Genomic DNA, 27,803 nt, shown 5'->3' on the forward strand with positions numbered 1-27,803 from the left:
GTTTGAAAATGTTGGCCTATTTTACAATACATTGTTTTCAAAAATTTTTGAAAATTTGGATGAAAAATTAATCATGTATCTTTGCACCTAAGTATATTTGATAAATATCGAGCTGGTGTTCAGGAGAGTTTGATCACTCAATTGTTTATCCGATGTCCTGCTCCACAACCACCCAGCAAGTTCTCTGCTGTTTCCTGGAAACACATAAATGAATTGGGTTTACCTCTGAGCTCTGGTTCCTGGATAACATATGTGAAAATTTTCCTTTTATCCAAAAGTTATAATCATCAGAAGAGCATTTACCAATATTTCCCAAGCAGAGCTGTGTTCAACTCCCCTCTCCTCATCCTTCCCCTGTCTGACTCCTAATCATCCTTCCAGGCTGCTTCCCTCCCACCTCCCTGGCCAGCCCCCCCACTGGGACCCCTCATTCCCAGGTTCCTGGAGCTCTGATCCTTGTGCTGCTGGAAGGGAGCCTTGGGTAGTTGGTCATCCTTTCCGTGTGTGCTTTCCCTTCCAGATTAAATACAATGTATTTTCTTGTCTCTGGAAAGATTAGAGAAACACTGACTGGCGAAATACCTGCCACTTCTCTTTCAGAGACTGAAAACTCTATCCACCCCCACCCCAGAAATGTCTGTAAAATGGTTGTTATCCACTCCTACCCCCACTCCCAAATTTCTAGGCAAATCATATTTTTTGGCCATAGTAGGTCAGAAGGAATAAAAATATGCAATAACGAACAATGTAGTAGGTTAAAACTTTAGGAAAAAACACTTTTTTTTAATTGACAAAAATCTAGTGCCTTTCCTTCTTAATGTGTGGGCTTAGCTATAGCTGAGCGTGAGCTGCTGAGCAGGAGGGTTTTAAACAGAAGTGAGGTGTCCAGTCTCCAGCATCTGAGGTGTCCTCTGCGTCACTGTCCATACGCAGGGGCTCTGGCAGAAGTCACACCAAGGCCTCCATGTCAATATTCATCAGAAAATGGATAATTAGGGTGGCTGGTCAACCTGAAATGAAAAAGAATAATGTGTAATATGGAAGCAATGATTCCACAGGTAGGGTGGTAGCAACGTGATCTTGGTGAGGCTGCCATTGGGAAGAAAATTGAACATTTTAAATCCTGATTGGTTATAAAATCTGTCTGTCTTTCTTTCATAAACATGGCTTTATAACAAATGTTTTTGTTAAAAGAATAAATAAAATTTTCAAATTATATTTGCTTGCCTTATACTTCACTCACAGAAGAATCACGGCTAAACATTTTCACATACACTTCTTCTTGAAATACATCTGTCAACACAGCAAAGTGACTTTCCATCCTTCCTTCTTTGAGTTCTCAATGAAAGCAGAAACTGATTCTATCTTGTTTTGACAGTGATTATAAAGTAGTGTCTATGTCCAAGAAGCTTGCTATGTAGTTTGGAGATTTGTATGGTTTAATAGCAGCACAAAATATAAAGTGATAAAAAATTATTACTTATTGTAACATATTTAGCAGATAGTAAGAATTACTGATTGCATGCAAATCTTTGTATCTCCTTGCTCTCATTTTTTTCTGTACTAATAAATACATTAGTTCTGAAAAAATTTATCTTTCAGTTTTTGAGCACATACAATTTTACATTCCACTAATCTCTTTTCATACATTATCACATTCATTTTTATCATAAGTTAAAATTTCTACAGGCAAAATAAAATATTCCTTTACTACCTTCATTTATAATATAAGGGTGATTCAAAAGTTAATGGAAAGATTTGTATTATTGTTTAATTTTATTTTTCCATGAACTTTTTGAAGTAACCTCATTTATGTCCTTTCTTGCGTTTTACAACCTTAGTGATGAAGGAACAGTAAAGGATTTTTGTTTTCTGTAAATTCTACCCACAGTGGGGATTTTCCCCACATTCTTCCTTTGGTTTTAAATCTCTTCTCTAAGACTTCTTCATAAAATCAAGTGTTTCTGTCTTCCCCACCAAGGTCAGCATTTCTGGAGGCAATTAAGTGTTTGAGTCCTGAGAAAACATGCAGTTAAGGAAAGAAGATACTTGAAAGTATTAAAGAATTTGATTGACAGGATCTAGGGAACTATTCCACATGGAAATGGTGGGAGTTTCAGATAATGTTAGAGATGCCTTCTATCTGATATAGAATTGAGTGAAATTGGGAGAATATGATGTAAACTTGGTTATAGAAACATTTATTTAGGAACATTGGTAACATCCACAGTGTGTGTCGACCATACCATGACTGGAAAAAGAGGCCTCCAGGAAGGTGTAGATTCAGCAATGATATTGACTGCTCTGGAAAGTTCCATGGAGTGAGGCATGCAGAGGCCCATGTGGGGAAGTCCACACTGACCCTGAGCCCCTCACCCTGTTGCTGTGTCAGAGAACAGAGCTCTGCGGTGACTCTGGGAGGAGAGTTGCATAGGGCTCCTGTCTCATCCCTGACTCAAACTGGCCTCTGTCTTCCTGGTATTGAGGTAACTTTTTACACACATCACACATTCCTACTCAGAAAAAATCTTGATAGATCTACTATATGACCCAGCTATCCCACTGCTGGGAATATACTCAGAGGAATGGAAATCATCAAGTCGAAGGTATACCTGTTCCCAATGTTCATCGCAGCACTCTTTACAATAGCCAAGAGTTGGAACCAGCCCAAATGTCCATCATCGGATGAGTGGATACGGAAAATGTGGTACATCTACACAATGGAATACTACTCAGCTACAAAAACGAATGAAATACTGCCATTTGCAACAACATGGATGGACCTTGAGAGAATTATATTAAGTGAAACAAGTCAGGCACAGAAAGAGAAATACCACATGTTCTCACTTATTGGTGAGAGCTAAAAATAAATAAATAAATTTACACACAAACACACACAAAAAACCGGGGGGGGGTGGGAGAAGAAGTAACAACTACAATTCCTTGAAGTTGATATGACAAGCAAACAGAAAGGACATTGTTGGGTGGGAGGGAGGAGACGGAGGAGGGAGGGAGGTTTCGGTAATGGGCCACAATAATCAACCACATGGTATATCAACAAAATAAAATTTTAAAAAATAAAAAATTAAAAAATTAAAACAACACAAAAATAGGCAAAAAAGAAAAAATCTTGAAGCAATACATTAACCAAGTTCACTTACATTTTAGCATCAATATATCGAATATCTCTGTTCAGGCCATCTAGGACTTTCATGTCTTCTGAAGACAACTGGAATTCAAAAACCTATCACAGGAGCAGAAAATGTTTATTATTTTTAGACTGCATAATTGCCAATCTGGAAAATCCATGTGCATTAGACTGAATGGTGCAGACACATTACTTAGAATATCTGAGAGTTTTCTGAAAGTTATGCAGGACATCAAATACAGCATTCAAGTGGTTAATGAACACCAGGTGAAAAATAGACAGTAATCTAATACTTGATGTAGTACATTAAACTGCACAATACTACAGACAGGAGTAGATCTTAAGAGAAGCCGAAGAGGAAACAAAGCTGATATTATTCAAAGATGAAAATGTTATGGACTTAAAGATCCAGACGAATGTTGAGGCAAATGTTACAAATTTATAAGTGTTTGTAAATGTTACAAATTCAGTAAATTTAATGGATAAAGTTAAATTTCTATATACTATGAATAAACAGTTAAAATACAGAAAAAATTTTTTCAACCTAATTTAAGGCAGGAATTGTCCAAATACTAATGATTTCCGACTGAGAGAACTCTAGAACTAGCTGGAAAAGGATCTCACTGTTTAAATTTGGGACACTGTGAGCATCAAGAAGGCTGTACCTAATTGCTCACAATGAACCAAATATATTTATAAGTCTGTAGCAGTACCCTAAAAAAGTAATGCAAAGAAAGAGAGAGAGAGAAAGAACACAAAATATAAACAATTTAACAATCAATGAATCCAGGTAAAAGGTGTTCATTGCATTACTCTTTGAACTTTTCTGTATATTTGAAAGTTTTTGAAGTAAAAATGAAAAAGTTATCAAAGGACTATCTAAATTATCAGTTTTCTATAAATAAATAAAATAAAATATATACAGTGTGTTAGTAAAGGATGTTATAAAACTTAATAAAATATGTTAAAAGACTAAGTAATTGAAAATTCATATCATGACCATGGATTAGAATCTCAATATTATCAAGAAGCTATGTTCACTTCATATTGTTTTACATTTTCAACTTAATACCACGTAATGACTTAAAGACTTACTCCTCTGTAGAAGTGGATAAGGTGATTCTAAATTTCATATAACAAAATTATCAGTCAAGAATAGCCAACCTACTCTTAAGTAAAATATGTTAGATAAAAGTTTTACCATTCTGAACAGCAAGAGTTATCTTCCAACATAATTAAGAATGTACAGAAAAAGTAAATAAGTCAACTAAGAAAAGAGAGGCAGGAAATGCACTTATTCTTAATGGGAGTTTTTTGTATCCATATGAGTATGTATATATGTATGAGTGCATAACTGGACCATATTTATCATATTAAAAAAATTCAGTTGTATTAATGACCACATTTGGAAGGAAAAACTATAACACTTTCATAAGATGATATAGTACACTGTTGTCGTGTTCCCAATATAGGAAAAGACACAACACGAATAAACCACTAAGGAAAAGCATGAAGTATTTGACTGCATTAAGAGGAGAAACTATTCTTTATGAATGTTTCAACAAATAAATTCAAATTTAGAAATTATTAATATCCAGAATATGTAAATATGGTGAATTGATATAAAAATGCCCCCCCATACTTCACATCTCCCTGTCTCCACCGTCTTTGTTATGTCAATTTGCACTCCATTGCATTGACAGGTGGTGTCTATTTCCCACACCTTGGGTGTGACCCAGCCTGTAACTTGCATTGGTCAATAAGTTTGCCAGCAGCATTGATGTGCCAGTTCTAATCCTAGACGTGAAAAGCTTTGCAAATATCTACTAACTGCATTGGGATTGTGGATGTGCTGAGGAAGGGCCTTAGCTACCTGGCTGAAAGATGAAAATACATATGGAGGAGAGCTGAGGATTCCCTGACAACAGCACAGATGACATCCAGGAGCAGAGCTAACTCCTTGTCCTGCACTCGCTGCAAACACTTTATAGAGCCCAGCCAAGGTCAGAAAACTCACTGAGTTCAGGCTACGCCCAGGTTAATTTTACACCATAGCATCAAGAGCTAAATGAATGGTTTTGTGTTAACTTCTACCTTGGGCGTAGACTGTTTTACAACCATAGCTAATGATATAATAATGGACTCCACTTAAAAATGAAAAGAAGAGATGACCTGTTAAAACAGGCAAAAATTTAAAGAGAGACCTTAAAAAAGAAAAAACTGAAAGTCAATAAGTACATGAAAATTAAACTAAGTGTTCAGGGAAATACAAAATACAACCATAATAATTTGCACACTGAGATCACCTAATCTAACTCTGTCATTTCAGAAAATGAAGAAGATGATATGTCACTTGCATAGAGCTACAGAGTAAATTCTCAGCTTAATGCTGAAACCCAAATCTCTGTTTTCTGTCTAATTTTAGTACTATCCAGCCATGCCACCTCTCCTGTGGTAGAGTAGGACAAAACTCTTATCAATACAGGCATAGGAAATTCCAGGGAGATTGACTTGGATAAAGAAGTCTTGAGAGCCTTACAAAGAAGCACATGCATGCAGGGGGCTGTGCAGGAGCCTGATGCCCACAGCCCTGCTCATCACCTGCAAGTTCTCCCTGATGTGCTTCTCATTGAAACTCTTGGCCAGGACCACCACCCCACGCTGCAGCTGGTAGCGAAGGGCAACCAGGGCTGGAGTCCGCTTGTGCTTTTCTGCCATGGCACAAAGAACTGGATCATCCAAGAGAACCAGGGCGCTTGGGTCCACCCTGGAAGGAAAGGCAGAAATGCTGAACTCCTGAGGCTGAGTATTCTGTTTCACAGGAGACTCTCAAAACAGACTGAGGCATCTACCCTAGACCAGAGCTTCTCAAATGTGGTCCCTGGACCAGATGCATCAGCATTATCTGGGATCTTGTCAGGAAGACAAATTCTACCCTCCCCTTGAGCCATTTTAGAATTAACCCCAGGAAACTGAGTATGGCATGATTAAAAACATTTCAACAAGATGATGTTCAGTTCAGCTCCTTTTTGTCCTTATTACCATTGTTTTTCTCGTTGGCTTCCCAGAGCACTGTAGGCAACCAGAACAATGTCTTTTGACTTGCAGAAATCCAGCAGTTTGCTCTGGTTGAGATAAGGATGACATTCCACCTGTGGATGGACAAGAGAGAAAAATTTGTTATAGGAAATATTAATGTCAATATTTTTTAAAAAGATTAAAATAAGCTGAACAAAAAACCATGTGACATTAAATTTGAAGTGAAAATATAAACCTCAACTAGTCATCACCTTTTTTAAAAAAAAAAAAAGAAAGAAAAATGCTGTTTCCTGATAGGTTAAAAAAATTGCATTTTCAATAACAAGAAACTGCATGAACCAGATTTTGGTTTCTAAACAAAACTTTGTCTGCTACAAGAAGAAATGGCAAAGTCCACATCTGGGACCTTTCAAGGAAGCTTGGACATTGAATTGTACCACAAAGTAAGAATTTGGTCAAACACTCATGAACGCAAGTCTGAGGAACAAGAGAGCCAGTTTGGTAGAGATCCCACTGGTGATATTTGGGTAGATTTCAGCATCAAACAGAAAAATGAATAAAATCAGTATAGCACATAAAGTAGATAAAAATCCATGAGTCCATATGATAGATATACACAAAGAGAGAGATAGGGTTACAGAAAGAACAAAAATATTTTCCCACATAGATGGTGATTTTTTCAGTAAGGTATTTTTCAGATAATTGATTATTAAAGGGATGGTATTGTAATACCCTGTTTTATAGAAATAATTGTAATTTATCCCAGCATCATGAGGAAACTGTTTTAATTTTTCAGAATAATTTCAAATAAGAAATGTAAAAAAAAAAGTAAGTGGTTAAACAGGAAAATAATTATTTTACAAACCCCAATGATATAACTAATTTTGATCAAAAGAATCAATGGATATTCAGTCATTATGTGAAAATTTGCTACAGAATATGACTTCTCCTGCTGACAATTATCACCCAAGAGATGATTATCAATTGCAAAGGGCAAAGCATACGTTTAGGAAGAAGAGATCTGGCTACACCTAACTTAAGCAAGTGATCAAAGCCACCGTCACTAATAATGAGGAAACCTGTCAGTAAGCCCTGCCTATCAGGTGCAATTTCATTGACACAGCATTCCAAGGACACTTTCGTGCCAACAATGTTTAACTTTAATGTAATAATGCATTTAGATCTTACTTTTAATTTAAAGAAACTTGGAATAGAGAAACAAGTTATCTAATATGGCAAGACAACAGTCTGATAAATATATGAACCACAATTGTATCCTGGTTAAAAAGAAGAGCTGCATAAGACATTTGGGGAAATCAATGGGAAACTTGAACCTGGACTGGGTATTGGAATGTGTGAGGCAATTATTGGTAGCTTCCTGGGATCTAACGATGGGACTGTAGCTGTGAGGGGGAATATCTTCACTTCTGTGACACCCTTTCTGAGTTCTGCAGAGGTTTAATGTCAGCTCTACAACTCACTTTGTAGAAGTTCAGCACTATTTACACATATGTGCACAGACGACCTTATACTCCTATATCTACCTATATTTGGCCAGGTGGCAAGATATCAACTATTGTGGATATATGTGAGAAAATAGGGGTGTCCAGTATCACTTTTTCAAAATTTCTGAATATTTTTAAATTATCATAATAAAAATGGGGTAAAATATATTAAAACTAAATTTAGTTTTTTAACATTTCTATTTGAAAATCATTGTGCTATACCATTATGTATCTAATTCAAATATTTTATAAGCTGTATTTTCTAACTGAGGATGTTCACTCCTTGACTCCAAGTTGTTAAAAATAACTGAGAGCACAAAATCAGGCACAGAATGAACAGTTGTGTTTATAGAGTTGATTTACTGGCAGAAAGCAGAGAGGAGACACAAGCTAGGGTTGGTCCATCAGAAGGTCAGCTCTGTGCTCTGCTACAGTTTCTCAAGCTTGATTTTATAAACAGGTAGCACCATAAACAGGTAACTTCATCCTTCTAACCTGAACAACTTTCAAAAACTGCAGCTAGTGCTTTCGTGTATTCATGATTCTGCTGAAGAACCCTGAAAGCATAGGTACCAAGATATCGGATTCAGACATTCAAAGCCCAAATTAACCCTTATACCTGTCTCTCTTCTTTTAACCCATTTCCTATTTACTGCCCATTCCATGTTTTCATAGTTGTCCTTCCTATACACAATTCCCTCCAAGTCACATTCACCCACACAGTCCTTGGTTATTCATAATAGCTCAGGGAATTTCTACCTTGCCCCTGAGATCTGATTGATTCCATCCCTCCCTGGTCTCCTTTACCTCCGCAAATTCTAACACAAGATTCAGCACTAAGGTCTCCTTATATTTTCACTAAGACTTTAGCAAGCAGGGATGCAATAAATGGACCTCCCAAAACTTCTAGACAGAGGCTCTGCTCTATAGAATCTCCTGTTGCTCAGAGGTGAGATGAGCAGGAGGGAAGGACAGTGGACACCTGGCAGCAGTACAGGAAGAAGGGCATGAAGAACAGGAATGAGAGGAGGCTGAGGCGCTCACCTGGTTGCAGACGGGCTTGTACCTGAGCCCTGGCTTGTTGAGGATCATCTCCAGCTGCCTGCGGTTAAAGTTGGACACCCCGATGGACTTGGCCAATCCTGCGTCCTTACACTTCTCCATGGCCTGGGGAGGAAGGGGCTGTGGGGAATTATTTGTGCATTTGTCTGCAGATCAAGAAATCCTACTCTCCTGGGAGTCAGGGGGGAACCAGGTCCACCCTCTCTTGGCTTCCTTCTCTGTACTCTTTCCTCCAAGCACTCACCTCCCACGTGGCACAGAGATCCACTGTATCAGGTAATACATTTCCTTGTTCATTTCCTGGATAAATCTCCTCTCCTGGCTGGAACAGAAACAATTATTTCAGAAATGTCACATAAATATCTCACCCTCTGCCTGCTCCCTGTTATGTCTAGGGCTGAGCACTAACTTCCATGAAGTAGGTGGTGGAATGATCCAGATACTAATATTTGCATAGAGTTTGCCTATGGAATTGTGAGTGATGCCTTTAGGAAATAGGCTTCCTCAAATCTCTAATGATTTTGATAGGTTTTAATAAATATACTTTCTTAGGTGTTATGTGAATTCATTTTGAGTCAACTTACACATGCCTGAACCCTATGCTTTTCTCTTTGGAAAGGCCTGCCTTTTGCTAGGAAGGAAAGCAGGTTACATGGCTTTATTTCCAGAATAACATTTGCAGTCTTGATCCAGGTGTGATATTCAGAGCTCTTTGCCCTTCTGAACATACACAGACAAGCACATGAGCCAACCATAGTCAATAGAGGCTTAGAGGCTTGTTTAAAGATTAATTTGGATGAGAAGAGACCCAGAGAAACTCTCAAATGCTAATGACCAGTAGCTTTGAATTTCCACAAAGCCATATTTGCCACCAATGGAAAAGACTAAGACAAAAATCAAGCAAACCTGGTGGAATGCAGAGATGAGGGGTGGAGGAAAAGAAACACTTCTGAAGATGACTTTAAATCTTTAAATGCAGCCATGGCTTGATCATTCCATGTACATAATTTGTTAAGCCCTTTTACATAAACTAGATTGAGTACACATATCACAGTTATTATGAATAAGTGCCATGCACAAAACTCCCTTATGCAGATAACTAAGAGGAGAAGCAATATTTCCCAGGTCCTATGAAGGCTGCTAGGTTTGACCTACACACAGTGAGCACCACCATATCTGCTTTCAGCTTGAACCGTGAGATGATGGAAACCCTTTGCGCACCTTATGGGAAGCAGTTTCATTGCTCAGCACAGCCACAGAAAACTCTGTTTCTGTGAACGTCCCCAAGAACCTCAGGGGCCATAATCAGAACTGTGCCTTGGATGTGGCTATTTTTATTTCTTCAGAGTTTTGATGCAGAGACTTTGAGGTTGTTGAGATTGCTTCTCTTGCAGGTAGGAAGTGGGTCATTAAAAATTAATACTTACTCAAGTAAAATGGTATCAGGAGCTCTACTTAGGTTTCTTCTGTAGTGTAAAACCTCCTACATCTTCCTCAGAAAAAGTTTAATTCGGTCATTCATAGAAATGACGTTTGTTCTGATCACAGAATTGAAATAGGTTTGATCACACAATTGCCTACCTTCAGAGACATTGGGAAATGAATAAGGTAGAGGTCAACGTAGTCCAACTGAAGTCTTTTCAGTGACGTTTCCAAGCCTGGTCGGACCAGCTCCGGTCGATGGAAAGTGCACCAGAGCTGCAGAGGTTAAAGAATGGAATTTAAGGTCTGTACTTCAGCCAATTTTCTTGGTTTGCATCATCCTAATATTTAAACTTTGTTCTGCTAGTTGTAAATTGATGATAACAGGCATAAAATACTCCCTTCCTTTTTTTTTTTTTTTTGTTTCCAGTGATCTGACCCACATATTCAAACTCTATTACATGTTTGGTTACATTGTTAGGAGATCTACTGAGTGAATAGGAAAGAAAGTTATTCAAGGCATAAAATTTTTATGAAATAATAATAATACTGATAATCTGAATTATATTTGATCGACTTTAAAGAGCATCCCAGAAACTTAGTCTCATTCTTTCATCCATTGAACATGATGGGGAAGACTTAGTATCATCTTTGTTTAGAGAACTGAAGAGAAAATTGTTTAGAACATGTCAACATGTGCTGGGCACAATTCAAGATGCTTTGGCTACATTCTGTTTAATACACAAAAAGCTGACTTATATTGTTCTCTCTTATTATCAAGCTGAGAATTGAAATTCATAATGACAAGAAATTTTAGAAAGTCATCCAGGAGATAAGAAAAGCCATAATTTGATCATAGTTCTCTCTGATTCTATAGTCCATAATGAATTACACGACTTTGAAGTGAGACTCAGAAAATTAAGGTGACTTTAACATAAAGCCATATTAATTTAGGCATCCCAATGATGATAAATCCATTATGATTTTGTTCATGATTCTAATTTCATTACATGAATGTATGTCAATAAAAGTTGTACCAATAAACAACAATTCACCAAGCAGCCACTGACCAAATCATGTAATTGTCATCTCCGCGTAATTATATGAAATACAAGGAACTCTAACAACTTAACAGTAAAAAAATAATAATCCAATTAAAACATAGGCAAGCAAGTTGAATAGACATTTTTCAAAGGAAAACATACAAATGACCAACTGGTACATGAAAAATGCTCATCATCATTAATCATCAGGGAAATGCAAATCAAAACTACACTGAGATATCATTTTACTAGAGCTAGCCTGGCCATTATCAAACAAAATGAGAATAACAAATACTGGAGAGGAAGTGAAGAAAAGGGAACTCTTCTGCACTGTTGGTGGGACTGTAAATTAGTTCAGCCATTATGGAAAACAGTAGGGAGGTTCCCCAAACAAATACTGATAGAACTGCTATATAATCTGGCAATCCGACTTCTGGGTATTTATACAAAGAAATGGAAATCATCATGTCAAAGGTATATCTGCGCTCCCATGTTCATCGCAGCTCTATTTACAATAGACAGTATATGGAACCAACCTAAATGTTCATCAGTGGGTGACTGGATAAAGAAACTGTGGTATATATACACAATGGAATACTACTGAGCCATAAAAAAGAATGAAATTCTGCCATTCACAGCAACATAGATGAGCTTGGAGCAAATTATGTTAAGTGAAAAAACCCAGCACAGAAAGAGGAATACTGCATGTCCTCACTCATATGTGGGAGCTAAGAAAGAAAGAAGACCGTAATAAAACTTTGAACTTTCAGAAAGAGAGAATAGACCTACAGTTTCCAGAGCTGGGAAAAGGGGAGGTGAAGGGGGTATAGAGAATAATTGGGTAAGGGACACAGAAAGTAATTATGATTTATAATGATGAACTTGGTAATAATATCGATTTGATCATCACATACTGTACACAAATACTGATAGTCAACTTTCTAACCCATAAATATGTATAAATAAATATAATAAAAAATAAAATAAGAAGCGGAAATATGTGCACACAAGCACACCACATACACAATACCTTTGAAGTGTAGAATATGTCCTCTCTCTTCACAATGCCCTCTGCAATCTTGCTTCGGATGGCCAGTCCAACCTCCTCTTCATTATTGTAGAAATAAGCAGAATCAATATGGCGAAACCCAGCTTCTATTGCTACTTTAGTGGCCTCCAGAGTTTTATTCTTAGGATCCTATATAATCAAACAAAACTAGTATTTGGAGATCCATGTGATTGAGAGGTAGTACAGGCACAAGCAATGACCTGAACAAGAATCAACATTTCCATATCTCTTGGGTTAGCTCTGCATATGAGGTGATGAACCCACTGCAGTTTGCCTGGGTCATTCCCAGTTAGTAATAAAAGTTGGGCATCCCAGGGACCTCTTAAGTCCTGAGCAATCACTGGTTGAGCGCTGGCACTCAAGGTCCGTCCCCACAAACATTTCCAGGTTCAGTGATTTGCTGGAAGAACTCACAGGACTCAACCTAATGTTATAGTCATAGTTGTTATTTATTAGTGAGGTTACAAATTAAAGTTAATACAGGGTAAAGGGGCATGGAACAATATATAGAAGGATTCCGGTGCAAAATTCAATGAGGCCTCTCCCAGTGAATTCACACAGATCACACTAAATTCTCCCAGCCATGAATTTTGAGATACACAGGTAACGTTTTCGAAAAGAAGAGCCCTTTAGAGACTCATCTCCTCAGTGTTTCAACACAATCTGTTTGAACAGACACACTCTGCAAACAGACACATACTACACAACAAAATTCAAGTTTCCCAAAAGAAAGCAGATATGCAAAACCCCTAATACTTGTACAAGTAGTTGAGGGACAGTCACCATAGTCATCAGTTAGGAAATGGTGAGAAATCCAAGTTCCTAGATGCCATCCAGGATCTAGTTGAAAATAAGCACTTCTATCGACAAGAGTCTATTAAATGAACTCTTTTCTATGCAGCCATTCTTCTGAATGACAAAACTAAATCATAAGACTATAGATGTATATTCTAAAGCTATAGATTTATACATAAAAAGATAACTGCAGTCTGTGAGAGGTTAGAAAAGCAAGTGTCAGCTTTGAAATTCAAGTCCATTTCTTCTAAGGAAAATACAGTTAGAGTGAAATTAAAATTATTGGCTTGTCTAATAAATTTGGATAAAGATTTGAAAGTACATCTATTAAATGGCAGAAGGGTAAATGAAACACACTATTTCCCATTTATTTTTAAGAATTTCAAGTGCTTCCTTTTTAAAATGTAATTAGAAATAGGTAGATACTGGGTCCTCTCTAGTCTCTCCAGATCCCTGCCCTGGTTTTTTCTTAAGTGTAAGAGAACTTGCGGGATTTCCAAGGCTGAAGCTTCAGTGAAGCCTTGATAATTCCTTCTTTTATTTTTAGACCAATCTGCAGGAATAAGTAAAAAATCCTGTCATCTCTCTTTAAAATATCTCCTTGTGTATATTCTTGTGTATTATAGATGAGAAAAGCGAGACTTCAGGTTTAAGTATCTTGTCCTTTGTTACACAATAAGTACTCTAAAGAAAGTGCTGGAATATAAATTTTTATTCAGTTCAGTGAATTATTTATTTTGTTCTTTCATATTAGAGGACAACCTCTACCAATCTGATTCAAATTCAATGTATGTTAACACAGACCAAGAACTTAGACTTCCCTTGTCAGGTTGTAGTTTACCCCTAAATGATGTTATAGTTTCCTTTCAGGTAACTTTTCCAGAGGAGGGAGTACTACTGAGAAATTCTATTGAGTGTTTGCTCTGTGGTGTTCACAGGATGCCCCACAGCTGGGCTGCCAAACTCTCTCATTATTTCTCATGCACCCCAAATCCAGTAACTTTTACCACAAAGACTTCTCTGAATCATGTCTACTTAAAAGGAGGAAAGAAACCACTCCCAATGCAATCAACCTCAAGCAAGGGACCTGACAGGCAGTGTCCTGAGTGCTGACTTTCAACTCTTCCACCAACCTGGGAAATAGATTGAAAGAGGAGGAAGAACCAGAGCCCAGAATAATCAATAGGTGTCAATGTGAATAGATCGTGAATCAGAGCAAAGTCTAACTATCTGTCCTCTTTGTACATGGGACAGCTCTAGACTCGGGAAACTGAGAACCAAGAGCCACACTGGCAAAGTCACCAAGGAACAAGAACTTCACAACCCAGTTCATCTTATACTTCTGCTAGGTCTATTTTCTTACAAACCCTCCAATCCAAGACACCATTGTTACCTCTGGAGGTGCATAGGTTCCAAATCCCAGTACAGGAATGAAGTGGCCATCATTCAGTTTCACACACTGATATTTGGGATCCATCAGTGTCACTCCTCTGGATAAACAGACCTTGCTTTTTTCCTTTGCCTTCACAGGTTTTATAAACAAGTGACAGGCAACGTCACAGATACCTGTCCAAAGGTTGAGCAACAATATGCAGTAGGAATGACTTTAAAGTATTTTCCATAGAATTAGAGGACAATTGAAGGCAGTTTACTTTTTTTTAAATGTAAATTATTATATAGGCTTAATGAGCTTTTTAACTTTTCAAGACATATATTTTCTTTTCAGAATCCACATATATCTGAGAAAACATTATAAAATACTTAGTGAAAAGTTGTAGACCATATGTTAAACTAGGTAAAATTAAAAATAGAAATGCATACCAATAAGTATGTCAGGGTTAATATATGTTCAATGTATAAATTTGTAATCAGTGATATAGAAAATATAAACTAGAAGACAGTAACTGTATAAAAGTAGATTGTTGTTTGGGATTGAAGTTAAATTCATATTAATTCAAAGTAGATTGTTATAACATTAGGATTCTATATGTAATCTTCATGATAAACAAAAAGAAAGTAACCATAAATGTACACAAGAGCAAATGAGAAGGGAATCAAGATGTCACTTAAAAAATATTACAAACACAAAGAAAGTTAGACTAGTGAAAATAAAAACAAAGCTATAAGACAAACAGGAAAAGAGTAAAATGCCAAAAGTAAATCTTTCCCTATCAGCAATTACTTTAAATGTAAGTGGATTAAATTTCTCAATCAAAGCACAGATGGACTGGTAGAATAGTTAAAAAAAGAAAAAAGAAAAATAAATAAAAACAGAATGCAAATATATGTTCTGTACAGGAGACTTATTTTAAATCTAAGGACACATGTACAAATGGAAGAATATATTCCGTGGGAATGGTAACCAAAAAAAACCAACGCCACCCCCCCAGTGGTATCTATGCTAACATCAGAGCAAGTGTAATTCAAGAAAGAAGGAAAGAAAGAGACAGAGAAAGAAAGTGTGTGGGGGGGAGAGAAAGAGAGAGAGAGAGAGAGAGAGAGAGAGAGAGAGAGAGAGGGAGGGAGAAGGAAGGAAGGAAGGAAGGAAGGAAGGAAGGAAGGAAGAAAGAAAGAAAGAAAGAAAGAAAGAAAGAAAGAAAGAAAGAAAGAAAGAAAGAAAGAAAGAAAGAAAGAAAGAAAGAAAGAAAGAAAGAAAGAAGAAAGAAAGAGAGGAGAAGAGACCTCAAAAATTCATTGAACTTTCTGAAGGAGAGAGCAAACCTAAAGTTATCAGAGATGGGTGGAGGGAGAGAAAGGATCTGGGGAGGGACAGATCCAGTAAAGGGCATAAAGAAAAATCATGATTTGTAATAATGAATATGCTAATAATAATAAAAAATTTAACAAGAAACAAACAAGAACAATACACATTATTAAATGAGTTAATTCACCAAGAATATATCAAGTATAAACATATATTCTCCAAATATCAAAGCTCCAGAATATATGAAACACACATGGATAGAACAGAGGGGAAAGCAGACACTACCACAACACTAGTTGGAAACTTTAATACCTAAAACAACTGGATTTGTCCTCCCAACTGGGGATCAATGCTAAACTCATAGACACTCCCCTCAAGAAGACAACCAGTCCCAGTGGATCCCAGAGAGGAGCTTGTTACAGTCCAGCAAATGCCAGATTTCATGCCACATGTATGCAACGCCATGGATGATTTTATATACCTAGAAATGAATTTTCACAGAAACTTTGTGTACCTCAGAAAACAAGGAGAAAGAAAATTGATCTTCCTATCTTTCCTAAAAACAATATAATTACAATCACTGTTTTTTATCAAAACATGGAAAACTGACCATGACTCAGTTCTGTGAAGGGGTAAAAGAAATAAATAAATATAAAATTTGATATCCAACTCCATCGATGATAGTTATCATGTCGAGAGCATCAAAGGAACCAATGATACTAGCTAACATTTTGAGTGCTTGCTAGGTATCAGGCAGGACTCCCCATGAATCCTTTCAAACACTCTGTGAACTTGGTCCAACTATTAACTTATTCTACATATAAGAATAAAAGAGTTTACTGACTTATCCAAAGTACTCGAAGATAGGGTATTTTTTAAAAATTGTCGTTTCTGTATGGCACAAGGTCCACTGTCTTTTTCAGACCTTTACACGCCCATCACTCTGATCCTACATTCGTCTTTTCTTCATTCAACAATAGGATATGATAAGGAGGAGGATTTGTTGAGGGGATGTTAGGAGAAAATTTCTTGTACTCCATTTGCTCTACATGGAAAATGGTTAAATAATAGGAAGAAGGAAGATTGCTAGAGGTCTTATTTTCCATTTTTTTCTAAAGGCACCTCATGGTTAAATGCTCCCACCACTTCAACAAGCACATCTTGATTTCCAAATCATGCTACAGGAGAGGGACCATATGTTTTGATTGCACAATTCCTGGTGTAGCTCCTCTCTTTGCTCACAATGGACTGCCTAAAGCAACAGGTAAACACCCTGTTGAGAGACACCAGGTTACAGGTTCTGAGGATCATTTCATAATCAGTGTGAGGTTGTCCAGAGCTAGGTGACCCTAGGGACAGAAAACTAGACTCAAAACTCCTGTATTCACCTTGTTTGTCTCTCTATAGTATTTCCTTCAATGACCAGCTTCACTGGAGGAATAGTCTGGTACACAGGAGCTTCTGCCTGACCAGTGTGGGTTAATGGGGTTGGCAATGGTTCAAGCTTTCCATGGATTGTATACAATCAGGATGAACACAAAATGATCTCAAGGTACCTCAAGAACACTCAGCTTGTAGGAAGAATAGGACATGGGAAGGGTGGAGACCAGGAAGCAGAAACGCTGGAGTAAGAGGATGGGGAGGAGAGAAGGGAGGGTGTCCTTGAGTCTGCGCCTCAAGTAATAACTGTTTCTGCTTCCTCTTCACTCTTTCCCTGAGGGAGAGGAGTCAGTTTTCAGAGAAGAGCAGACACTTGCCCTGCAAATGTATATCGATATGGTTATTTTTTAAACGTATGTTGGCAGCTGTATTCGTCTATAGGAGGTGTCCAGTTTTGGAGAATCAATTCTCTGGTGTGAGGGTGTTCTGTGTGAACACACAAGTGTGCACTTGAACCCAGCAGAGGTTTACAGTGGGGATCAATAGCAGGGGTGAGGGGCTGTGCAGACCAAGGGTCTGGAAAATGGGGGTAGGAGCTGTATGGGTGGAGGGTCAGGAGGGACAGGTGTGGTGTGGAGGGAGGATGGGACACTGTTGCTGGCCTGGGAGGAACATTGGGGGAAAAAACACAAAGATTTGTATGGGGATATTTATGAAATTTTTATTACTGTATTAGATAAAATCCATAACCCTTGGAACTGTAATTAAAACCCACACACTCAAAATTATTTCATGGAGTGACTTTGCGTGAAGAACACTTATTTTTCAAGTGTAGCCTCTTGATGAGAAATTAAAACTACTGAAGTCCTTTTTGAGATCATTGCCTCTTCTGCCTTATTTGCTATTTTAACATCACTCAAAATTATGTTAAGCCTTAGAATCCACTGAGGCTCACGCTCTCAGGGGTGACTCAGCAGTATTCACAGGTTCTGAATGCTCGCTTCTTGATATGTGCACTTTGAGCATTCTGCCACCAAGAGGTGACCAGACACTCCAAGACATGTAAAAGAGTGAATCACAGCTCACTGGTGACTCTCTGAAAAGAGACGCTTATAAGCAGCTCACTATGACCCAATACACTGCCCCAGTTTGGTCATATCTGAAAGAGGTTTTACATTGTGGGAAATTGCTCCTCAGAAATGGAGATTTCCTTAGGGGAAACCGTCCCTGGAAACACAAGTTGGATTTATGGATAATACCTATGGAGCTACATTTTGCAAATACCTAGGAACATGGGCCCCCGTGCCTAGAGATTTTCTTAAATTAAAGGTGGTCTTTTGAAATTTCTAAATTAGTATTCTTGCATGCACAATTGGTAAAAGCTGGTTTTAGAACCAGACAAATTAAATGGGAAATTTACTTTTGATGGTGTCTACAAGATTCTAAGGGAGTGAAGAAGGAATTAATTACTCTTCTTGGAGGTAAACGTGAAATCCTCAGTCACCATTTCAGAACTAAAAAAACCCTCAGAGATCTCTTCTTCTTCTCTCCCCTCACTGCTCCTCTTTCCTTCCCCTGCACCAGTATATTTGCTTTTATCCAACCTTCCCCGTGTGGAATCACCACCTCTTCCAGCCCCATCTCCACCAGAGGACACTCAGCCAGTTTCAGACCTTCCTTTTAAATCTTATTTTTGCCCCATTCAGAATTGAACCAGTCATAGGAAGAGGAGAGTCAGTTTTAGTGTATAATCCATGGAACAAAACTGAGATTAAGTATTCTGTAAAAGATTTTCATGACCCAACTAACAGTCCTACACGATTTGGAAATAAAAATGATTTAAATATTCTAACCTATGATTCCAAATATTCTTATCTCTATCAGCTGGTACACAAGTTGATATCAGAAGGAAGAGCCTCAGACTGGCTGAAAACAGCTAATGGGAACAAACCATTAGAGGACTTTAATAGAAAACTGAGGAAGATTGAGAAGGAGTTTGTAACTTGGCAAGAGTTCTTCATGATGCTATAGCACAAATATTTTCCCAAAATGTCGATTGAAGTAAGATCCAAAAACGTAAACAAAAACCAGTTGAACCTGTACTCAATTATTTTGAACATTTTGAACAAACCTTTACAAAATTTTCTGGTATGGTAGACGCAATTCTTCAAAACTCATTGAAATGATGCCCTTTTAACTTTACATTTTAAAACTGATTACATAAGGACCTAATCAGTCCAGTTAGTAAATTGATTGGGCCACCACCCACACTCGTGATCTCATCACTATGGATGATCCACTTTCTAAAACTCTCCAAAAAAAGGGCCAAAGCAAGGCCCTTAGGGTCATGAGTTTGCAGGTTCACCAAAAGAGTAGTCAGACAAAACCTTTAACTTTTTATTCTTTTATTTTTATGATTATTTTTCTATTTTATTCAAAATATTTTAATGTTTACTAGTACATATTTATGGGGTGCAGTACGTTGTTTCAATACATGCATATACTGCACAATGATTCACTTAGCACGGTTCTGTAATCATTAAACCAAAACTTTCAGAAAAGGCAGGCCACTCCAAATGACCAAAGCGGAGTCTGCTTCCGTGGCAAAAACCAGGCCACCTAACATAAGATTATAAAAGACTCAAGTGGCAATAACAACAACAAAAAGCCTGCCCCAAAGCAAGAGGGCTACTTTGAGCAATAAAAGGGCCTTTGAATGCCTCCTCACTAGCCCTTTGGAAGGAGTGGATGTGTCTGGAAATGGAGAATAGACTCCTGCTGTCACTGATACTGCAGCCGCCCTTCTGTTCTCAATCGCACCGCACTGAACTGTGCCCTCCCTCAGAGTAACAAGCCATTCAAATGGTGGAGGCATCCAATCAACCCATGACTGCTTAGAGGTCTGAACGTTTTTTTTGTTCATTTTTTGCTACCATATTCGTTGTTACAAATCATACTTATTCTTTATGCCCCTTGTCCCATCTCTCCCCTTCCTCCTCCCCCTCCCTATTCTACATTCTTCCTCCCCCTCCCTCTCCCCCTCTAATAATCATAGATTTGTTCTCTCCATCAGGTGGATTAACTAACTGTTCCTCTGTTGGTTTGTTGCCTAGATGGCCTGTCCATTACTGAGACAGGTTTGATCAAGTCCTCCTGTATGAATCATGAACCAGGTATTTCCTCTATTATTCTGGAGTGTGCTTTGTGGAGGGAGAGGAAGTCTTCTTTTTTTTTTTTTTCTTGGTCTCCGCTGCTGCCTCTCCTTGTGTCAATGCAGTTGAGACAGTCTGGTGTGCCATCTGCACGGTGGTTGTGACTGCTGCTATAGAGACTAGACATTTTGTTGGCAGCCGTGGTAATTGCGGTGGCTATGGTGGGCTACTCACGTGAAAATGGTGTTTCTGGTGTTGTCTTTACCTGGTTGCAGCTGAGTTCAGATTCCCCTGGCTCCAGCCCTCAGGATCCCAGTCGGGCCTCGGGGCATTGGCAGCAGCTTGCCTAGTTGTGGCTGGGTTTGGCCTCTCCCGGCTCCACAACTCATTCTAAGATGTTGTTGTGGGGCAGTTGCAGGGAGAAGGAGAAGGGAAGAGGGAGGGAAATAGGGTGGGAAGAGTGGGAAGGAGGGGGTGATGGGGGCCTGTGGACTCCTCCTATTCCAGCAGGGGACACTAGTGGCATTCCAGCAGCAGGTGGGTTGTCACTGGGCTGGTTGAGGGTGTCAGTGGGGTGTGGTTGAGACCCTTGGCCCCCACTGCCTCAGCTCAGGAGCCTGGGGTGCTACGTATGGCAGCTCAGTGGTTGTCACTGGGTTGGTTGTGGATGTTTGGGGGGCATGGCTAAGGCCATTGGCCGCCCTCTACCCTGGCTTGGGAGCCCAGGGCACTACCAGAGGTGGCTCCGTGGTTGTAGATTTTGGGAGGCATGGCCGAGGACCTTAACCTTCCCCCTCCGTGGCTTCGGATCCCAGGGGGCTTTTTGTCCTTCTAGGATTTATAGGTGTTCTTTGGTGGTGTTAGACTTTTACTAATTGATAGTAAACGTTGTCTCTTGTCTGTGGGTATTTTGTTTATTCTGTCAGTTCTGTGTTGGATTATTTGCTATTCCCAGTACTTAAGCTCTCTGCTGGAACTAATTTGTTGTCCTTTGCATACTTCTGAAATGGAGGAACTTCCTGTGCGGACCAGCAATTGAGCCCTGTAGTTGAGCTAGGTTGCTTTATTGCTGCTGATTCCCTGGGGAAGGCTTTTTGTGCAGCTCGGGTTTTAATTGTTGACTCTGTATGTACTTCCTGGTCTTGTGAGGTCCTATAAACCTGAGATGTGTGGAAACTCTTATCTGGGCCTGAGTCTGTTCAGCAATCTGCACCCCCTGCAGATCTGTATTCCTGACCAGTCTACACTGAGTGGTCCTGTGCTGATTGGGGGGCAGATCAGCTGTCTATGCCATGCCCCAGTATTCCCCCAGTGGCCCATCCCCTCCACCACCCACACTCCAAATACTTCCCATGGGACAGGCTGTGTGCCAGTACCCTGCAATGACTCACTGGCCTCTGAGTGGCTCCTTTCTTTTGCTAGTATGGCTCACTCCTATGTGGGTCCATGGGAAGCCTGTTAGTGGTCTTGTTGGCCTGGGGGCCCCAAGGCCTTTTTCTTCCCTGCCGCCTCCAAGCAACTTCATAGGAAGGGCACAGCTGCGTATCTTGCTGGCTCCTGCTCCATGCACTCAGCAGCTCCAGCCTTAATGCAGCTGGGACTTGAAATGGTGAGAGTGATTCCTTCTTTCTCTCATTGTGGCTTCTCCCACCTTCATGCACTCCTTAGGTCTCTCCTCCTCTTCCTCTGAGCTCTAGTGGCCCCAGCTTGGCTGTCATTGCTTTTTAATAGTTGTAAATTGGTTGATTTGTGGGACAGAGTGACATTGGGGACAATCTATTCTGCCATCTTCCCTGCCACAATTGAGGTCTGAACCTTAGGAATTTCAAAAAGGACCACTGAGTGGCCTGCATTTCTTTTTCCCTGCTCCTTCAACACCTGTACATCTTCTTGTTAAAGATTTCCTAGAGCTCCACAATATACATATCTTCTTCTCTATGAAGGGGGAAATGTAATTGAACATGGAGCAAAAATGTAGGAACAACAATACAAAACTAAATAAGGATGAAACTGTTGTGGTTACATAAATTAGACATTTTTTTTTTTTGAATTTGGGACCAGCGGGTGATGCTAATAATTTGTTACAGACACTGCCAGGCCGTCTATGTCTCTGATCTACATCTACTCTTTCCTTTTTGCACTATCTTTAGCTTGGAAAGACAACAATCTGGTTAAACTATCCCAAAGTGTGGCTAAAAAAGAAAATTTAACCAATGGATGAATCTGTCATATGATCCCTCCATCCGCACATGAACAATACCTGCCACTTGTGCTTCCTGCTACTACATTTTCCTCTGGTCCTACTGTTACTATGTATTGAGACCATCCGCCTCTGGGCTAACCTTCCAAGTCCAGATCATCCACCAAACTGATGCTTGTGCACAATGTTTGAAATTACCCAATATTGTGCATATTTGGAGAATATTTAACCCCAGGGACGCCTTGCTCCTTTCGATGTTGGATTGAGAAATGCCTCACTGAGGAAAACAAGTCCCTGCTCTGCCAGCATCTTTATTTTGTCCCATGTCACATCAATGGGTTTTGGCAGGTATGTAAGAGGTGGTATTCCTGCTTTCACTGAGTGCTTCGCTTCCTTCCTGTCAGTGAGACCATTCATGAACATATGCTTGGAGAGATCACCTGTGCCCCTCCAGGATATACTTTCATTTGGAGGTGGAAACAGACCCCCAGTTTGAGGTTGGGACCACAGAGTCCTTAAGAGCTGGCACCTAGAAGCCTTTGCCAGTTGGGACAGCCTATAATTCTGTTGTCCCTACACAAAACCACATCGGTCCTCTCCCTGCTGCTCCACTGATCTGACTTTAAATATTAATGTTAGCAGGTTCTAGTAACATTAGCCAAAGCGCACTCAGTATCTTAATTCCTAGCACAGTAGTTTACATCAATAGAGGGAGAATTCTAAACTTGCCATCTCTGTAAAAAGTGCTGAGGACACCACAAGGAGCATTCCGGGACAGGAAAAGTCTCTAAACTCCTTAGCCCAAGTCGTGCTACACAACAGAAAAGCCTCACAACAGCTACTGGCCAAAAAATGAGGAGTGTGTGCAGTTGCTCACATGATCTGCTTCCTTACATTAACACCCCATGGATGCTGGTAGAAGTCATGAGACTTCTGAGTCCTGAAAAAAGGACAGTTTACAACTCATAACAATATCTATAAGCAAAGTAACAACCTTGTTGTGATGGTTCCTTGAGTGCCAATATCCATAGGGTGAAGAGAAGGGCCCCAGTGGTACCTGCACACACAATGGGTTGAGTTCCTGGAGAAAAACCATGAGTTTAGGGAACCCAAATTGTTTAAAACAAGTGGTACGCATGGCTGCCATTGGACTAGAGGAAGATAGTTTCTTTCTATTACTGGTTGGTAAACAAACCTCCCATTTCTTTGGAGGGAGCTACTATGTCCCTATGTCAAGGCTGTTTGCTGTACAAACTTTTTGGAAAAATATGTGGAATGAAGGGGCACTCAGTGCCCCTGCTCACGAAATGAGCAGAAAGGTGAGAGACCATGCAGACTGATCTCCCAACAGCCACTTGCCAATTTCCAACAACTGAACACTTCTTTTTTACTTCCTTCGTAGTGTCCTTCCTCCACTAGACTATTTCCAGTAGACTTAAGACATTTTTTATTTTCATCTGATTCAATTCTTGCCTATTTTATTTCCTGATCAAACAATGACTGGCATGCAAAGGATATTCAGTAAAGTTTTCCTGGGTGAATCAATAAATGAATGTCACAATATGCAAGAATTAATCAAAAAGCCAAAACATGGGTAACTGATTAAGAAACTAAATAAACTAATAAGATGCACTGTGTACAACAGGCAAAATATAATACTGAAATCTTTGAATAATATTTAAAAGTGTAGAAAAATGTTAAGAAAAGAAGCATACAAACTGTAATTGAAGAATATTTCAAGTTGGTAAATAAAAACACATGTAAAAAAAGATGCACATGTGTACAGAAAAATCTTTTAACATGTGCACCAAATATTAAGTATTATTGAGTGGGACAGCTATAGATTATTTTTTTCTATCTTTCCCCATTTGTTTTCTAATAGTTTGTAATTTGTACATACTATTTTAATAATGAGGAGGAAAAAAGCACCTGCATTTTGAAGTCTTTATTATTTTACAACAAAAAAACGAACAGCAAATAACCTGGGACTATTGACACTTCTTCCTAGTCTCTGCCAAATACAAAATTCCTTTCCAAACCATGAGCAAGAATGAACTTCTGGTTGTTATGTTCTACAGTTCAAGGTCAATATTCTTCAGAATATGGATAATAAGGATGGGAAGCACACAAGAGAGAAACAGATATTAATTTAATAACTCTTTCTCCACACTGTCAAAAAATATCGTTTCTCCTACAGTGTAATTAAAATACAGTCTAAAAACTCTGAGTTTACAAACAAGATTTTACTTTTTCCTGGCACACATACATGCGCACTTCCTGTTCATGTGCACATACAACATGCATGCCCAATTCCCACATTCACACATATACAAACACCAAACTGACATGCAGTTTGATTTCCATTATGAATTGTAAGAGGGTAAGAACTGTAGTGAAAGCCTGTGGTCTGGACAGCTCCGGGTTCAGCTTGTGTCCTCAGGGCATGACAATGCTGGCAGTGAGGGCCCAGCCGCTCTTTTTCACTCACTCACTCAACACACATACAAAGAGCCTCGTCTGTGATCCAGGCTCTTTCCACGAAGGAAAGTCTAACTGAGGAGAAAAGACACATCTTTAATAACCAGACCCACAAAATGTGATTACTACTTCCTTCATTGTAACTTACAAGATACTTGTTATTCAGTAATGAGTATTACTGTTTGTTTTTCCTTTTCCCCCTGTATTTTCTTTTCTTTTTAAAAAATAATTTTCCCTTTTCAACTGAATGTCATTAGAGTATACTTTGAGCAGTTCTTTGTGCCAGGAGCTGTGTTATAGGCACAGGTCCACAAAGATGAGTAGTTGAGGGATTCAGTCTGATGACGCAGATCATAGACTTCTACTAAAAAGCCTCTGGGTAGAGAAAAGTGACTTCCCACCTTTTTCTCACTCAAAATGTCTTTCTTCAGAATCCTGGCAGAGTTTTAGAGACAGGAAGGGGTTCTTTGAGATCTTTCTTTGCAGACTGAATTTTTATTCTTATCACTAAAATTTTATTTCTCCTCCTGTCTAAACTCCCTTCTGAACTTGTCGCAGCTGATTGTTCCTCTTCCTCTTAACCCGACATCCTGCCCGAGTTAAACACATGGAACGTCCTGTCTGTGAATATCCCAGGACAGCAGACTCACAGGAAGCGTTTTAATGAGCAAAACTGACACTTGAGAATAGTCTTGACTTGGGGAACCAAACAAATTCCAGAGGATCTTACCGTGGTACATGCTGCTCGGGACATGTCAGTCACTAACATGTGAGGGTCAGGTAATGTCATGATCCATTTACAATTCAGCTTGGTGAGATTGCAAAGTGAGGAAGCGGGAGTTGTGGTGGGAAAGAAGGCCAAGGAAGAGACGCAATAGGGAGAAATGGGTGCTATTCTGGGAAGGGGACGCCGCACAGAGCGGAGATGACCCTGGACCTCTGGGGGAGCAGGTGGCAGCAGGGCCCACTGTGACTTCCCTGGGACCTCTGCACACCTGCCTTCGGGGCCCATCCTCCACAAAAATACTAAAATTGCATTTTACATCACCGTGGTGCTAAGATGAAGATGGACCTAGCTGGATTCATTACTACCTGGTCATTATTATTATGTTCATTTTTTTCTGCTTTTAACATGAATTAGTGATAAAACACTTTTATGGGCCACTGAAAGTATCGTGGGTCATAGGCTCCATGACTTCTGTGTCTCTCGGTAAATGAGCCCCGGGTGCAAGTTCCCCAGGCACAGGACAAGGGTATGAAAGAAGCAGCTTCACGGCGATGGACACTTGGGTGGTTTTACTTAGACTGTGGCCCGGGCCACTCACATTCCTGCTGCGTCCGAGCCTGAGCCAGGAGTACACCTCTGTTCTGAGGGCTATGGGAAGATCCTCTTTCTTTCTTACTCCCCAAATCAGGCTTGTCTTTCTGATGTAGGAAGCTTTGCTCCTCTGTGAACCTACTTGCTGTGGAAAACAACCCGTGAAACAATCTGTGAGGGTCACTTACAACAGCAATCGTGAGTATCGGAAATTTCTGTCGAGGCCGTTGATCGCTTTCATGTCCTCTGGAGTCAATTCAAAGTCAAAAACCTGAGAGGAAGGAAAGAGTCCCACTGAACTTCTCCCCAGGGCGGCTGGTCCTCCCTGGGAGTGCCAGGACTTCCAGGGACAGCATTTGTGTCATCGTCCACTTTGGGTGCTGAGCTCTGCCTCCTCTCCTTCCCGATCCCCCGCTACTCTGCTCCACTTCAAAAAGGAAAGACTTACAGCTCCCGAATCCCACCCCTTCTAAGAGAATCGCTTCACACAGGAAAAGCAAAGCCTTCATTTCCAAACAAAAGAACAGTTGGACGGTCTGGACAGAATACCTGCTGCCCGGACTCAACCAGACCCAGGGAACCTTCTCCTTCCTCAGCACCCCTGGGACTTGACCCACCTTGACCTACAGAACAACCCTCTCCAAGGACCTGCTGGCAGCAGGTAAAAGCATTCCCTGATCAACTGCTGGACCGTGCCCTGTGCTCATCTCAGGCCCCCAATCACTGCCCATTTACAGCTGTGTTTACTCCTCCCTGTAAAGATCCTTTCTGGTTGATCTTCGAGATCTGTAGATCATACATTCCAAGAGTTTTCCCTTTAGAATAAATCTCTTTTACTGAAGTCCAGATTTATTTTTATTTGATAATTCAAATCCCTGATGGAGACTCCCTTAATAGCTAAGCAGAGAGATCTGTGGTAAAAAAAAAAAAAGCAAAGCAAAGAAAAAAAAGAAATACACACACACACACACACACACACACACATATATATATGTGGATATATATATATATATATTATTTATTTTTCCATGCAGGAGACTATTTTATAGAAATCTCAGCCCTACGTATGTAAGTATGTATATCTATCTACCTTCTATCTCATCTATTTATTTCTCTACCTATAAAGTATATATATCTGTCCATCATCTCTCTGTCCATCCATCCATTCATCCATCAGTCATTCGTCTCAAAAATATACTCCGGAAGTGATATGGTTGTCATGGGGACATGTATTAACAATGTTAAGTTAATTGAAAAATAAAATGACATTTTTTTCTGCATAGTATAACAATGAGATTTAGATTTGCCTATTGGATTTTTCTATAAATCAATGAACTTAATCTACAGCTATGTGGTTTTGAAACAAACACATTATTAATAATATGCTCCACATGTCATCTTTTGTAAATATTAAACTCATAATGGAATTTTAACTGTCTTCTTAAAATGGGAAAGAGCTTATATAGTCTTTCGAAATTCTTATGGAAC

The 27,803-nt window shown here is 39.3% G+C and overlaps 1 protein-coding gene and 1 pseudogene across 2 annotated transcripts; one reads left to right on the forward strand and one right to left on the reverse strand.

Moving 5' to 3' along the window:
* The window catches only part of LOC134380524 (aldo-keto reductase family 1 member C4-like), a 234,366-nt pseudogene that overhangs the window by 9,161 nt on the left and 197,402 nt on the right, over positions 1-27,803 (forward strand).
* On the reverse strand, positions 968-14,560 carry LOC134379805 (aldo-keto reductase family 1 member C3-like). Of its 2 annotated transcripts, XM_063099000.1 has the most exons (9): positions 14,477-14,560; positions 12,250-12,417; positions 10,336-10,452; positions 8,999-9,076; positions 8,737-8,859; positions 6,191-6,300; positions 5,750-5,915; positions 3,162-3,244; positions 968-1,010 (listed from the first exon to the last, which is right to left on the reverse strand). In XM_063099000.1, the coding sequence occupies exons 1-9, from the start codon at positions 14,558-14,560 to the stop codon at positions 968-970; spliced, it is 972 nt and encodes a 323-aa protein (XP_062955070.1). The 2 variants fall into 2 exon arrangements, with proteins under 2 accessions (XP_062955070.1, XP_062955071.1); XM_063099001.1 differs by lacking the exons at positions 968-1,010; positions 3,162-3,244; positions 5,750-5,915; ... (1 more) ...; positions 8,737-8,859; positions 8,999-9,076 and adding an exon at positions 10,206-10,247.

This window comes from Cynocephalus volans, chromosome 6, assembly GCF_027409185.1.
Source record: "Cynocephalus volans isolate mCynVol1 chromosome 6, mCynVol1.pri, whole genome shotgun sequence".
Classification (NCBI taxonomy): domain Eukaryota; kingdom Metazoa; phylum Chordata; class Mammalia; order Dermoptera; family Cynocephalidae; genus Cynocephalus; species Cynocephalus volans.

Excerpts from the sequence above, each read along its gene's own strand:
- LOC134379805 (XM_063099000.1), bottom strand. The coding sequence starts at position 14,560 with ATGGATCCCAAATATCAGTGTGTGAAACTGAATGATGGCCACTTCATT. Across the intron at positions 12,418-14,476 it reads GAACCTATGCACCTCCAGAG|GATCCTAAGAATAAAACTCT; the intron begins GTAACAATGGTG and ends TTGATTATATAG. Across the intron at positions 9,077-10,335 it reads ATTTCCCAATGTCTCTGAAG|CCAGGAGAGGAGATTTATCC; the intron begins GTAGGCAATTGT and ends TTTCTGTTCCAG.